This window comes from Pan troglodytes, chromosome 8 (assembly GCF_028858775.2).
Source record: "Pan troglodytes isolate AG18354 chromosome 8, NHGRI_mPanTro3-v2.0_pri, whole genome shotgun sequence".
NCBI lineage: Eukaryota > Metazoa > Chordata > Mammalia > Primates > Hominidae > Pan > Pan troglodytes.
The window spans coordinates 33,867,861-33,880,004 of NC_072406.2; the positions used below are offsets into that span (position 1 = coordinate 33,867,861).

Here is a 12,144-nt window from a genome sequence, read left to right on the forward strand (position 1 = left end):
AGAGATGTACTTTCAAGACCTATGTTTAAATTTCATATTGTAGGGACAACAAATGTATTATTCTAAGTGGCTTGACTCCAGAGGAATATCAACTACTTCACAGGTAGAATACAAATATCATTCTCACTTTAAATCTGAGTAAATAGTCTTAAACACTTTCTAAATCCTATTATATGTACAAACTTTGCATGCAAAGGTTGAGTCAAGTCGGCAGAGGAGTATAAGTAAACACAGCCTTCTCCCATAAGTACACAGTATTGAATGAAGGAGAAAAGGGCTTTATACTCTATTCCCTCAATCCCTCAATCAAAGACCTTTTAGAAGAAAAGGCAGAGTTAAAATAATAAGCCCAGTTCTATGATAAGGAACTTCCGTATTTGAATTTCATTGAATTATAGAGTTGGAAAGAGCCTCCCGGGGATCCGTGTAACACCAGACCTCACCCCAGATCACCAGACCACCTTCTAACCCGTGGCCTTTTGTGTGAATTTCGTCTCTTCAGTGTCAAAATAGTGGAAACTCGGGATTTCTCCGTCATTCTTTCCTGCAGTGCGTTTGAAATCTGAAGATAACCTATTTTGCTCCCCATTTTTAAAAACTGCATTTAAAACCTTGACTAATTGCCAGTAACCTTTAAGGTGGAGACAGCAAAGTGGAACAGAAAGAGCAGACTCAGGAGTTTGATTTCTTAGTCTCATTTTCCTCATCTACAAAATAAGAATCAGTACAGGGTTTTCATGAGAATCGGAAATGATCAAAGTCCTGGCATAGTTCCTGGTGCATGGCTGTGCTCAGTAAGTGGTAGTTATTATGATTATTACAGTCATCCTTAAGCAAACAGTTCTTATAAAGCACCCCCCTAAAATAATTACAGACATGTAGACTCTTCATCTCCTAGCAATCTTAAACTATGTTAGAAAAGTGCTCTGCTTTTGGCATATGTTTGTATATTTGGGTTAAAACGTAAAACCTCATTCCACTTTTTTACTTAAACATTTGCTTACTGCAATTTAATATCAAATAACAGTTGCCGTTCTGCGGAAAACACTCTGCACAGTGGGACTATGGGGGCACATGGTCAGCCAAGCACCATTCCATAAAGGGACTAAGTGGCAGAACAGACTGGATGTGAGATGGCAACTGTGCTTCAGGTAGTTTTCCAAGAAAGGGAGTTTCTTGACCCAAAAAAGATAGGCATTTTATCTTAACTGATTTTAATGCATAAAGAACCTGACCAACAGTTCACACATTCCTCTTGGAGAGAAGTCAGGATGAGGAGATTTAAAAAAAAAAAGCTTTCCCTACAATTCCAGGAAGAAATTACTCTTCTAGGCCACCAGGATGGTGGTGGTAATCGAGCAAATGCATGCAAACCTTGATGCAACTGCTAACTTTTACCAAAAAAGAAACTGATTTTCTACTGACTGACTTCCTCCGTTTTGGCTTTAAAGTCAGTCATTAGGCATCTATTGCTGTCATATTCCCCATGGGTCTTAGGTTGGACCATTTGTTCTTACAAACATCCTAAAAGAAACAATAGGCCAGGCACGGTGGCTCATGCCTGTAATCCCAGCACTTTGGGAGGCTGAGGCAGGTGGATCACGAAGTCAGGAGTTCAAGACCAGCCTGGCCTAGATGGTGAAACCCCGTCTCTACTAAAAATACAAAAATTAGGCTGGTGTGGTGGCGGGCACCTGTAATCCCAGCTACTCGGGAGGCTGAGGCAGAGAACTACTTGAACCTGGCAGGCAGAGGTTGCAGTGAGCCAAGATTGAGCCACTGCACTCCAGCCTGGGTGACAGAGCGAGGCTCTGTGTCAAAAAGAAAAGAAAAGAAAACAGTAGTGGGTACAATATAGCTGGTGTTCATGAATGATCCTTCTGTGGGCCATTGATGGCCTTGCTTCCAGTTCTTCTGTGATTCTAGACTTAGAAGCCATGAGCTTCGGCATCAAGTCAAGGAAGCTCTGGAAATGCTTGATAACCCAATAGGTCTGAAGGATCTACATTTGTCTTGTACAAAGCAAAATTCCAATGCCTGAAAGTGCCTGACAACATAAAGGCATTCAGCAAGGTGTTAATGACTGTGAATAGAATAATTCAGATGTACCTCTGACTGATAAGAAATATTAAAGTCTTTTTTGAACAGGGCTGTTGTAATGTTTAAATTTCAGCAAAATAATCATAAGCCCTAATATGACTTAACTACAGTTCGCTAGAAAATCATGAGAAATGCGCTTCCTTACATTACTCTGGTGTTTATTGACCTCCATGGCATGTTTAACCTCAGGGGGCTCCTTCATGTGGGCATAATCTGAGAATCCTTTGGCAGCATCATGTTTCTGCTTGTAGGCCACCTGAAAAACACAAATAACTGTTAGTCCCATTTAGAGGCATATAAATTCTTGCCTGCTAATTTCAGTGTTTTGCCAGGACTTTATATATTTGAATACCACCACTGATAGTTAATTTGCCTAAATCTCTGTAACAAGACAATATCCACAATGCATTCATCTTTCTGCTTCTGTTTAGATTCCTAATTCTACCTCTTTGTTGTTTACTTCAAAATGTCCTTGACCAAAGATGAAATTTCCATTTTTATTCATCTAGCTTAAACCTCGGGTGTAGTTTTGGGAAATCATCCAGATCCAAGAGCTTTCTGGGATATAGATGTCAGAGATTTAAATCTTGGAAAAACAACTAAGTAGAGGGGAATTATAGGATATTTGAAAGTAAATTGTTTTCAAATGATTGGGTCTGATTTTATGTAGGCACAGCTATAAGATAATATAAGCCTCATTAAGTGCACAAACCTTTGGGAGAAAATATAGCATGCAGGCAAAATTCTCAGATATGTCAAGTCTTGGCCTGCATTAGGGAAATGGACCAGTGCCATCCATTACCACCATGTTGAATTTCCTCCATACTAACTAGGATGGAGAGGGGATACGAGAAAGATATCTTAGAAGTAGATGTAACCAAACTCAACCACAAAGTTGGAAATTAAAGAAGAACCTAAAGACAGCAACCAAGTTATCCCCTTGGTCTCCATTGATATTATTAACCTATTTATTTCCTTCATAATGTTTAATTACTTTGTTTAGTTTATGTATAATTACTTATCTATCTTCCCTTACTAAACACAACTGTCGTGTTCACTGAATCCTCAGAACCCAGAATAGTGCCTGGCACAAAACATTTGTTCAGTGAATGAATAAATAAATAAGTGAATGAATAACTAAAAGAATGAGAATAAAACAATAACAAATGAAGGACAGAAAGGCAATATTAATTTTCAAATATACTAAAAGTTTAATACTAAAAGGATGTTAAATGGAGTTGGAATTACTTGACATGAGAAAAATGGCAACTTAAGAAAGACAAAGTAGGCTGGACTCAGTGGCTCATGCCTATAATTAGGGAAGTCAAGGAGAGAGACTTGCTCACGACAAAGTGAGGCTCCCATCTCTACTAAATATCGAAAATTAACCAGGAGTGGCAGCACATGGCTGTTGTCCCAGCTACATGGGAGGCTGAGGCAGGAGGATTGCCTGATCCCAGGAGGTCGAGGCTGCAGTGAGCCACGGCATTCTATCCTGGGTGATAGAGCAAGATCCTGCAAAAGAAAGAAAGAAGGAAAGACAGAAAGAAGGAAAGAAAGAAGGAAAGAATGAAGGAAAAAAAGGAGGAAAGAAAGAAGGAAGTAAAGAAGGAAAGAAGGAAGTAAAGAAGGAAAGAAAGAAGGAAGGAAGGAAAAGGAAAAGAGAGAAGGAAAGGAAGGAAAGGAAAGAAGTAAAGAAAGGAAACAAGGAAAGGAGAAAAGAAAGAAGAGGGGAGAGGAGAGAGGAAAAGGAAAAGGGAAAGGGAAAGGGAAAGGGAAAGTAAAAGAAAAACAAAAAGAAAAACTAGAACAGGCTTTACCAAGAACAAAACAAGATCTAGTTTTCAATGAAAAGAATATATAAAATTAAATTTAAGGAAAAAGTTTTTACCAATATGAGCTCCTTGGGCGCATGTCTGTCTCACACCTTTTTATCCTGTGCCTAACATAGTGAATGACAGAGTAGAAATGCAATAAATGTTTAGTGAACAGATGAATAAATGAGTTTACTAAACATTCTTGTGAGCTTAAACTCTTCATTGGCTTTTATAAACAGTATTAACCACCCATTCCACTTGGATAATATACCTATCTAAAGGATTAATGTGATAAGTCGGATTTTTACAACTAAAGTCATTGAATCTTGTCATCCAAAAAAAAAAATGTCATCTGGTATAACTAACAATGTTTAAATCCCCTCTCTGGACTGCCATCTAGTTTTTCAAAAACTTCCACTGAAAGAGAACTCAACCTTGGCCACCACAGCCTCTAAATTTTGAAAGTTCAGATTAAAATTTCTTTCTTTACTGAAACCCCAATCTATCTCCCCCTAGCTGCATCTATGTGGCCATATGAAAAGAGCCTAGTTCATGAGACAGAACTTCCAATGTGGGAAGACACCCGTCACTGACTTCTGTTCCTCCAGACTCGCAGTATGGATTAAAGTGCTGCACTCCTGAACACCTTACATGCTCTCTTCAGCCCAAATCCGAATTTATCAATCTCTTTCTTAAGGTGCTCACAATGGTTGGACCATTCTTAATTAGAACTGTTAGATTTAATCCAGGTTATCACCTCCCACATGTTAAACATTATTAACACATCCACGGACCACAACATTTTTCTTTTGATGGCTATGTTGAGACTCCTGTCAACTGATGCCTTTAAGTCTTATTCAGTCCTGCCCAGCCATGTTCCTACCTCCAATCCTGTGGATTTGGTTGGTTACCAAATCAGAAGCAGCACCTCACATTGTTCCAAGGATAATTCATCTTGTTAGAGTCTGTCCACCAACATACTCCATCAAGATATCTCCCTCTGGTGACTGTATCTTTACAATTTTCACCAATTAATTATGTTAAGCAGGAAACCCTTTAAGAACCTCCATTCAGGTGGAGAAAGTCCATTATCTCAGTTCTATTACATTCCGTGTTTTAACTCAGAGGTAGGGAAAGGAGGAGTTTCATGGGTACCCAAGTCTACAAAGCTAAGGAAAAACTTCTGTGAGATTTGCTCCTTCTTCTTAAATGAAAAGAACTAGTATATGCCTATTTCCTTTTTCATGGTTGCCTGGTTTATTTTGTACTTTAGAGCTACTAACATATACTTGTGACTTTATAAATGTAACCAATGCAGCTGAACATTTTGTGGGTTATCACAGAAATGATGAGTCAGCAAGCACAATTTTAAAAGGCACTCTTTCTGAAAAAGGCTATGTAATTTTCTACTTGCAGCATTAACATCGTCATTTCATTTACAGCCGCTACTAAGTACCACTTTAGAATTAAGATTACATCAAATTAGAGGGAATTGAACTTTAATTTATCATATTCATTTTCTTCCTTAAAATAGCTAATGGAAAATTATGTCAAGCTAATAAATTTGCTGATAAATTTGATTTCTTAGGATTTGTCTTTATTGTATGGCATTTCCCTAGATTAATGCTGTTTTCTTCATACTTTGAGACCTGAGATTGCCATGTTACTAGGAACCTGGAGACAGGAGTCCACTTGCAATAGTCATATACACTTTGTTTATATAAGTGATAAATACATTTATTTTATATTTTTGATCTTACAGCATATTTTATATTTCATATGTATACAGATAAAATGTACATTTATGTTTCACTTATAGATTTTTTTGGCATTTACTTATGCCAAATGAATAAATTTATTTTAGAGATGGAGTCTCACTATGTTGCCCAGGCTGGTCTTCAACTCCCGGGCTCAAGAGATCTGCCCACCTCGGCCTTCCAAAGTTCTGGGATTACAGGCACGAGCCACAGCATCTGGCCAAATTTGGCATTGAAATTGGGGGTTTCACAGATGCCCTGAAGCTTCTCCCTGCCCTCGCTTTCAGAAAATTCATAGATCTCTAAATTAAAGTTTACTGGCGAAGGAGGTCAAGTATGAAAATTAAAATAATGGCTTTGCCTCTGAAAAGTATGATTTATCTGGCACCTTAATTCTACTTGATGGTTATTTATTGTGTCTAACAACATAGCATAGGATGCTACAAAGACGATCAGAATCATAACATAACTTACATTCTATTTTATATGACACAGGTAAATGTGCTGTTATCCCCATAGCATAGACACCTCTGGACTTCTGAAACAGAATCCTGTGACCACCGTGGATGAAACATAGACTCTCATTAAGCTGCAGTTCCAATGCCTGAGTAACGTGAATTGCTTCTATGATAAGGCATTATTTAGCCTTTGCCTGAAACAGCCCTAATGAGAAGGATCTCGCCACCTCATGGCACGGTCCATTTCATTTTCAGAAGCTTTCTTTGTAATCTGTGCTTATAAAATTGTTAACAGGGGATAGCTAATAAAATGGCCTCCTAAAAACTCTACATCTCTCTCTTTTTCTGGCATTTCTTCCTTGCAGGCATTTTCTGTAAGTGTTCATCTAGCTAACTTTATCATTCTAGTTTGAATTTAAGCATCTGAGAGTGTTTGCAAATTGACTTTAAGACAATAGTTTGTTTTAATAATTTGTCAAAAGTTAAAGAGACTTTTCATTAGAACCCAGAATGTCATTAAATTTCTGAATTCATCCAATACTCTGAGTTAGAATATCACAAATCTGATACTATTTGGACACTGTAAATGTTAGTCCTTTAATTATCATAGATACTGTCAAATAGTTCTTCTCCTTTCTTGCCCCTCTTATTAGGTAAACTCTAAGAATCACAATTTTAACAATAATAAAATCGATGTACGTAAATCTAAAGAAATGTTATGACAGTTACATAAATCTTTGAAATAGCTACCTTATTCAAAGTCTAGGTTTTTCTTTATTAACAAGTTCAGTGACTAATTACAACAGTGGAAATCAATGCTAACTGTGAGTACATATGCACTTTTCCCAGTGGTGTCTATTTCAGTATAGGATAAAATGCTAACAATGTCAGTGAGAACCTATTCTGACAAAACAAATGATAGATTCCAAAATATACAACCTGGATTATTTTTCATGTTAAGTTCTATGTTGCAGGGATTTGTGTATTACAGCCCTATTTATGCTATAAAAAGTTGACAGCTGTTGTGTGCTTTCAAAGAAATGAGGATGGAAACATCAGAAAAGTTACCTTCCCAAGGAAGTATAAAAGCAATAACAGATTGTTTTCCTTTTCTTTCTTTATTGCTTAATTGTTGCTTGTCACATATCAAGTGCTGGGTTGTAATTATCTGCTTTTTAAAGTAACCCACATTATCAGCAAGTGCTTAGGTGGCCAGATATTGGCAGGAAAAATAAAGGGCATATTAGTCACACTCACCCATGCAGAACCTTGACATCATATATTTTAAGCTGCATGTTGCATAACTGAGATTAGTTTACTGCCAAGTCAGGTACACAGTGGACATTTAAATGTGTAATAGTGAAACACTTAAAGGTGTTCTGCAAAGAATAACTATGCTCAGCATTTTTCAAGAGTAATGTATTTTCAGACTACTTAAAAATAGCTAATGCATGCTGGGCTTAATACCTAGGGGATGGGTTCATATTAAATAGGTGCAGCAAATCACCATGGCACACGTTTACCTATGTAACAAATCTGCGCATCCTGCACATGTACCCCAGAACTTAAAAAAAATTTTTTTAAATAAGATTATCTAGGTATCTCTACTTAAAAAGATTCTGGGGAAAGGTAGGGCACAGTGGCTCACACCTGTAATCCCTGCACTTTGGGAGTCTGAGGTGGGCAGATCGCCTGAGGTCAGGAGTTCAAGTCCAGCCTGGCCAACATGGCGAGACCCCGTCTCTACTAAAAAAAAAATTCAAAAATTAGCTGGGTGTGGTGGTGTGCGCCTGTAATGCCAGCTACTCAGGAGGCTGAGGCATGAGAATAACTTGAACCCGGGAGGCAGAGGTTCCAGTGAGCTGAGATCAAGCCACTGCATTCCAGCCTGGGTGACCAAGCAAGACTCCATCTTAAAAAAAGAAATTCTGGGGAAAGAAGTAAACTGCTTGCTTAACAAGAAAAAGAGGGTTGGAAATGGTAGGAAAAATATAGCATAGTGTGTGGTTAAAAACCTAGACTCTGGGGCCAGACTGCCCATATTCATGTGCCGGCGCTGCCATTTACTGGCTGTGCCACCTTGGCCAACTGACTTAACCTCTCAGTGCTTCGGTCTCCACAACTCTAATCTGGGGACAGCTCATTGGGTTGTTTTGAGGACTGACTGGGATAAATACACGTGAAATGCATAGAACAACTTCTGTGTGTTTACTATTATTAACCTAAAATGTGAAATGAAGAATACAAACTATGTAAAGGGAAGCACATCCTTAAAAAGCAAATTTTAAAATTCCACAAAATCCATTTTACAAGTTTTTACTGAGCGCTCTCTATGTGCCAGGAACTCTTCCGAGCGCAAGACCAGAGCAAGGAACGAGACAGATGAGGTCCCTGCTCTCATGTAGCTGAGAGAGCTAAAAAATAGATTAACAAAATAACCTCCCCAAATTTGATTGTTCTGTGAAGAAAACACAACATTAAGATGAACCAGAAAGAGGTGAAACATTCCATTTAGAAATTCTGTTTTAGGAAATGCAATAGATTAAGAATGCCTTATGTGTTGATATGCTACAAAGAGAAAATTACTCCTAAACCCTTCTGGATTCAAAATGAGTTTACATGATGACAATTCTTAAGTTCCTCTGCAACTGGCAATCACCAAATAGTAACTTCCACCTGATGGGGGCTATTTTTGGTAGCCTGAGATATCCTAAAGGAAAAACACAATCCACAGAAAAGGAAATTCAGGAAACACTTGTCTAATTGATGAAGCAGATCTGTGGATCCTGAATTCAACCATTTTTTTTTTTTTTTTTTGAGACAGAGGCTCACTCTGTTGCTCTAGTTGGAGTGCAGTGGCATGATCTTGGTTCGCTGCAGCCTCAACTTCCCAGGCTCAAGCAATCCTCCCACCTCAGCCTCCTGAGTAGCTGGCACCACAGGTGCATGCCAACAAATGGCTAATTTTTGTATTTTTGGTAGAGACCAGCTTTTGCCATGTTGCCCAGGCTTGTCTCCAACTCCTGAGCTCAAGCATTCTGCCCACCTTGGCCTCCTGAAGTACTGGGATTACAGGCCTGAGCCAGAGTGTCCAGCCCCATTATCTCTTTATGTGGCTTTTAACAAGCTATTCAAATATTCTCTACTTAGGGATCACATATCAGATTAGAGAACAGTTTAATATTTACTATGAGAATTTCATCCATGTAAGCTGTCTAAATGAGATTAAGATTTGCTCTATAAATTGCATTGAATGGGACTCAGAAAACAGTACCATGTGACTGACATAAACCTGCGTGTCCTTTTCATTTTCTGCAATTTCAACAGCAACTACTGACAGCACATTAATCAGTTGCTTTCAACTTTCATTTGGTATTTAACACCCATGATGAAAACATTTTATTAAAATGCTAAGTAGCTTTTTTCCAGTTATATGTTTTATCTACAAAATCATGAAACACTTTAGAAAAACCCTACCTCACTCTGGAGCTGTGTAACTTCTCTTGCAAAAACACTGTCAATTGTGGCTGGCATCCGCTTATAAAGAGAATTAGAAAGGTCAGCTTTAATGGTGCCTTTGTATTTTGCCTGGGGGAAAAAAAACAGGAAAAAAATAAATAAATAAACTTCCATTTTTTTAAAACTGTGATTATAAGTAGAAAAGAAAAAACTTTCTTCCAAAACAGAATTGATTTTAAAATCTGCAGACCATTTTAATTTTAGATACCAGAGCTGACAAACTCCAGGATTCTGAAGAGATAGAAATAAATCCAATTTATCATAGAGAACGCTTTCAATGAGACATGCAAGGACATAATGGCTTTCTATTTAAATGCAAGCACATTTCTAAAAGTAAATCTATTTGTGTGTATTGACAGTTTCATGCTGGATGAGTGAGCAAACAATTCGAGTTGTTCCAGAAAATGCAAGTCGTTAGAATCTACTATCTAGAACTTGACAAAGGACAGTGTTCTTTTATTCAGGTCTTCTCAGCCTCCTCCTGCTCCAGGGGGAGAGGGGAGTGAGTGCTTTTTTGTTGTTTATGTGCCTACCCACCTCTAGCCTGCACTGTCTTTAAGCCATCTCAATCACTACTCTAAAGACAAACACTCTTTCCTCTTGGGAAAACTAAGGTTCAAGGGAACACAATAGATTGCTCACTTCCAATATTTTGCTCTGCAATTAACTCCTTCAGGAAACATAATCAATAATTGAGAACATCAAGTATTTATCTGCACGGGAGAACGGAACATAGCTAAGACAAACAAACTGTGTTCTTCCATTATCTGCAGATGAGTTCCTGATGTTCTTCCTGCTCAGAGCTAGATTTCAGTATTGATTTATTGAGCACAGATCCTGTGCAAGCCTTCTGCTACCACACTCTTTGGATTTTGGTACTTAATGAAAGAAAACGTACTGATTTCATTCAAAATTGTTTCGCATTAGCAGAAATAATCCCAAGAACATCCAGTTGATCTTTTTCCAACATAATTTATGAAACACTAGAGGTCAGTCACTTACAACACTATTTCATTTCTGTTTCTTTTCAAACGTATCTCTTCTAAGTGAACTATTCACAGACTACAGTAATGCCTCATCACAGAAATCGTCATCGTTAACATTATGCTTTACAATGCAACATAAACTGTAGTTCTAAATGCTCTCAGAAAGAAACTACATAATTTTTCAGCTGGAAAATGAATATAGCGTATTCCTTAGTCTGTGATTTTATAATAGGTATCACTGTTGAACTGAACTTTATCCTACTCCAAAATAGTTTAAATACATTTAAAATTATTTATCAAAGATATCACATTTTAGAAAACTGGTAAATCTTATTTATTTCCAAAATGATATTCAATCATTTATCTCTGATATATCTATTAGGAAACAAAATAATGGAACTTCTAAAGTGAACTATTGTGCCAGTGCTTTTACTTATTTAATAAAAAGATGCCTTCTCAAGAGGAATTGTATATAAATAAGAAAGATTTAGAGTCAAAATATAGACATATATAATAAAATATATGAAGCATACATAGTAAAATCTGTCAATCTATATGAGTTAAATGACAGCGCATCACATTAGATAATTATGTAGCTATTACTAACATTCGGTAGTGCTTTTGAAAATATTATTCTTCATCTCTTTAATGCACAGACTTTCATCTATATAATAAGAAAAAGATAAATGCAAGCCAGTTTGCAAGCTTTTGATACCTTACCTCAGAAATAAAAGCACCAATATTTTTTACATGGTTTAGCATAGGACTGTCAGTCACAAATGTACACTTATCCTTGGACTTTTTAAACTCTTCTTTATAATGGATCTAAAAAAGAGAATGATTTACATAAGAAGAGAAATAGAAAAACAATTCTAATGGCCTTTTTTGAATGATAATTAGGTTGATAAAGTCCATTTACTGAAGTAAATACTCAAGTGTGAAAGGGGCCTCAAAATGAGCCAAGTTAAATAAATGGATATCCAGCACAGGACTGCAAAGATGATGAGGCATAGTGAGGAAAGACCATTCTTTAGATAAGCGAGGGTCCAGTTAAGCATCAACACCAGGCGTGCTGGCTACGGGTGATGGGTCCTGTTTACCCAGCCTGCCCAGTGCAATTAGCAAGCATGTGCCATCTCACTCCTACAAGTGTCCTGGTGTTTTGTTGCTTTTAAGCCTTGACACATAAGCCTTTGGCCAAACTGAAACACAGCTGCCTACCTCAAGGTAGAAAATAAGTAGTCAGCATGACAGATGTGACCAATTAAGAAGTAGAGGCAGAAATTAAATGGGGATCACTATTAGCGTTATTACCTAGACATGCTTGATTAAAGGAAGAGGCTTAAATTGTGCCCAACGTGGGCTCCCTGTTACTAATTCTTCCCAATTTATGAGCACCCATAGGCTTCCCAATCCTCCTCCTGAGCGCAGAGAAGAACTGAACCTGCCCAGAAAGCTTGCTATGTGGTGGAGATCATTCCAGAAGGCCTTCTTGCTGGAGATCAGC

At 37.6% G+C, this 12,144-nt stretch overlaps 1 protein-coding gene and 1 long non-coding RNA gene across 12 annotated transcripts in view; one reads left to right on the top strand and one right to left on the bottom strand.

The window, feature by feature from the left end:
* The window catches only part of LOC107976942 (uncharacterized), a 39,647-nt gene extending 33,185 nt beyond the window's left edge, over positions 1-6,462 (top strand). For both annotated transcript variants that reach the window (XR_008537733.1, XR_001721267.2), the window contains one exon: positions 6,170-6,462. This is a non-coding gene — a long non-coding RNA (uncharacterized LOC107976942). The remainder of the gene's footprint in view (positions 1-6,169) is intronic.
* The window catches only part of NEBL (nebulette), a 180,079-nt gene that overhangs the window by 98,384 nt on the left and 69,551 nt on the right, over positions 1-12,144 (bottom strand). For 8 of the 10 annotated variants that reach the window (XM_001154532.8, XM_009458048.5, XM_063781457.1 and 5 more), the window contains 3 exons: positions 11,358-11,462; positions 9,610-9,720; positions 2,246-2,356 (listed from right to left, as the gene is read on the bottom strand). In XM_001154532.8, coding sequence (XP_001154532.3) covers positions 2,246-2,356; positions 9,610-9,720; positions 11,358-11,462 — 327 coding nt within the window. Of the gene's footprint in view, positions 1-2,245; positions 2,357-3,991; positions 4,029-9,609; positions 9,721-11,357; positions 11,463-12,144 lie in introns of those variants that run through there. The other 2 variants (XM_054660806.2, XM_009458049.5) reach the window with 2 other exon arrangements.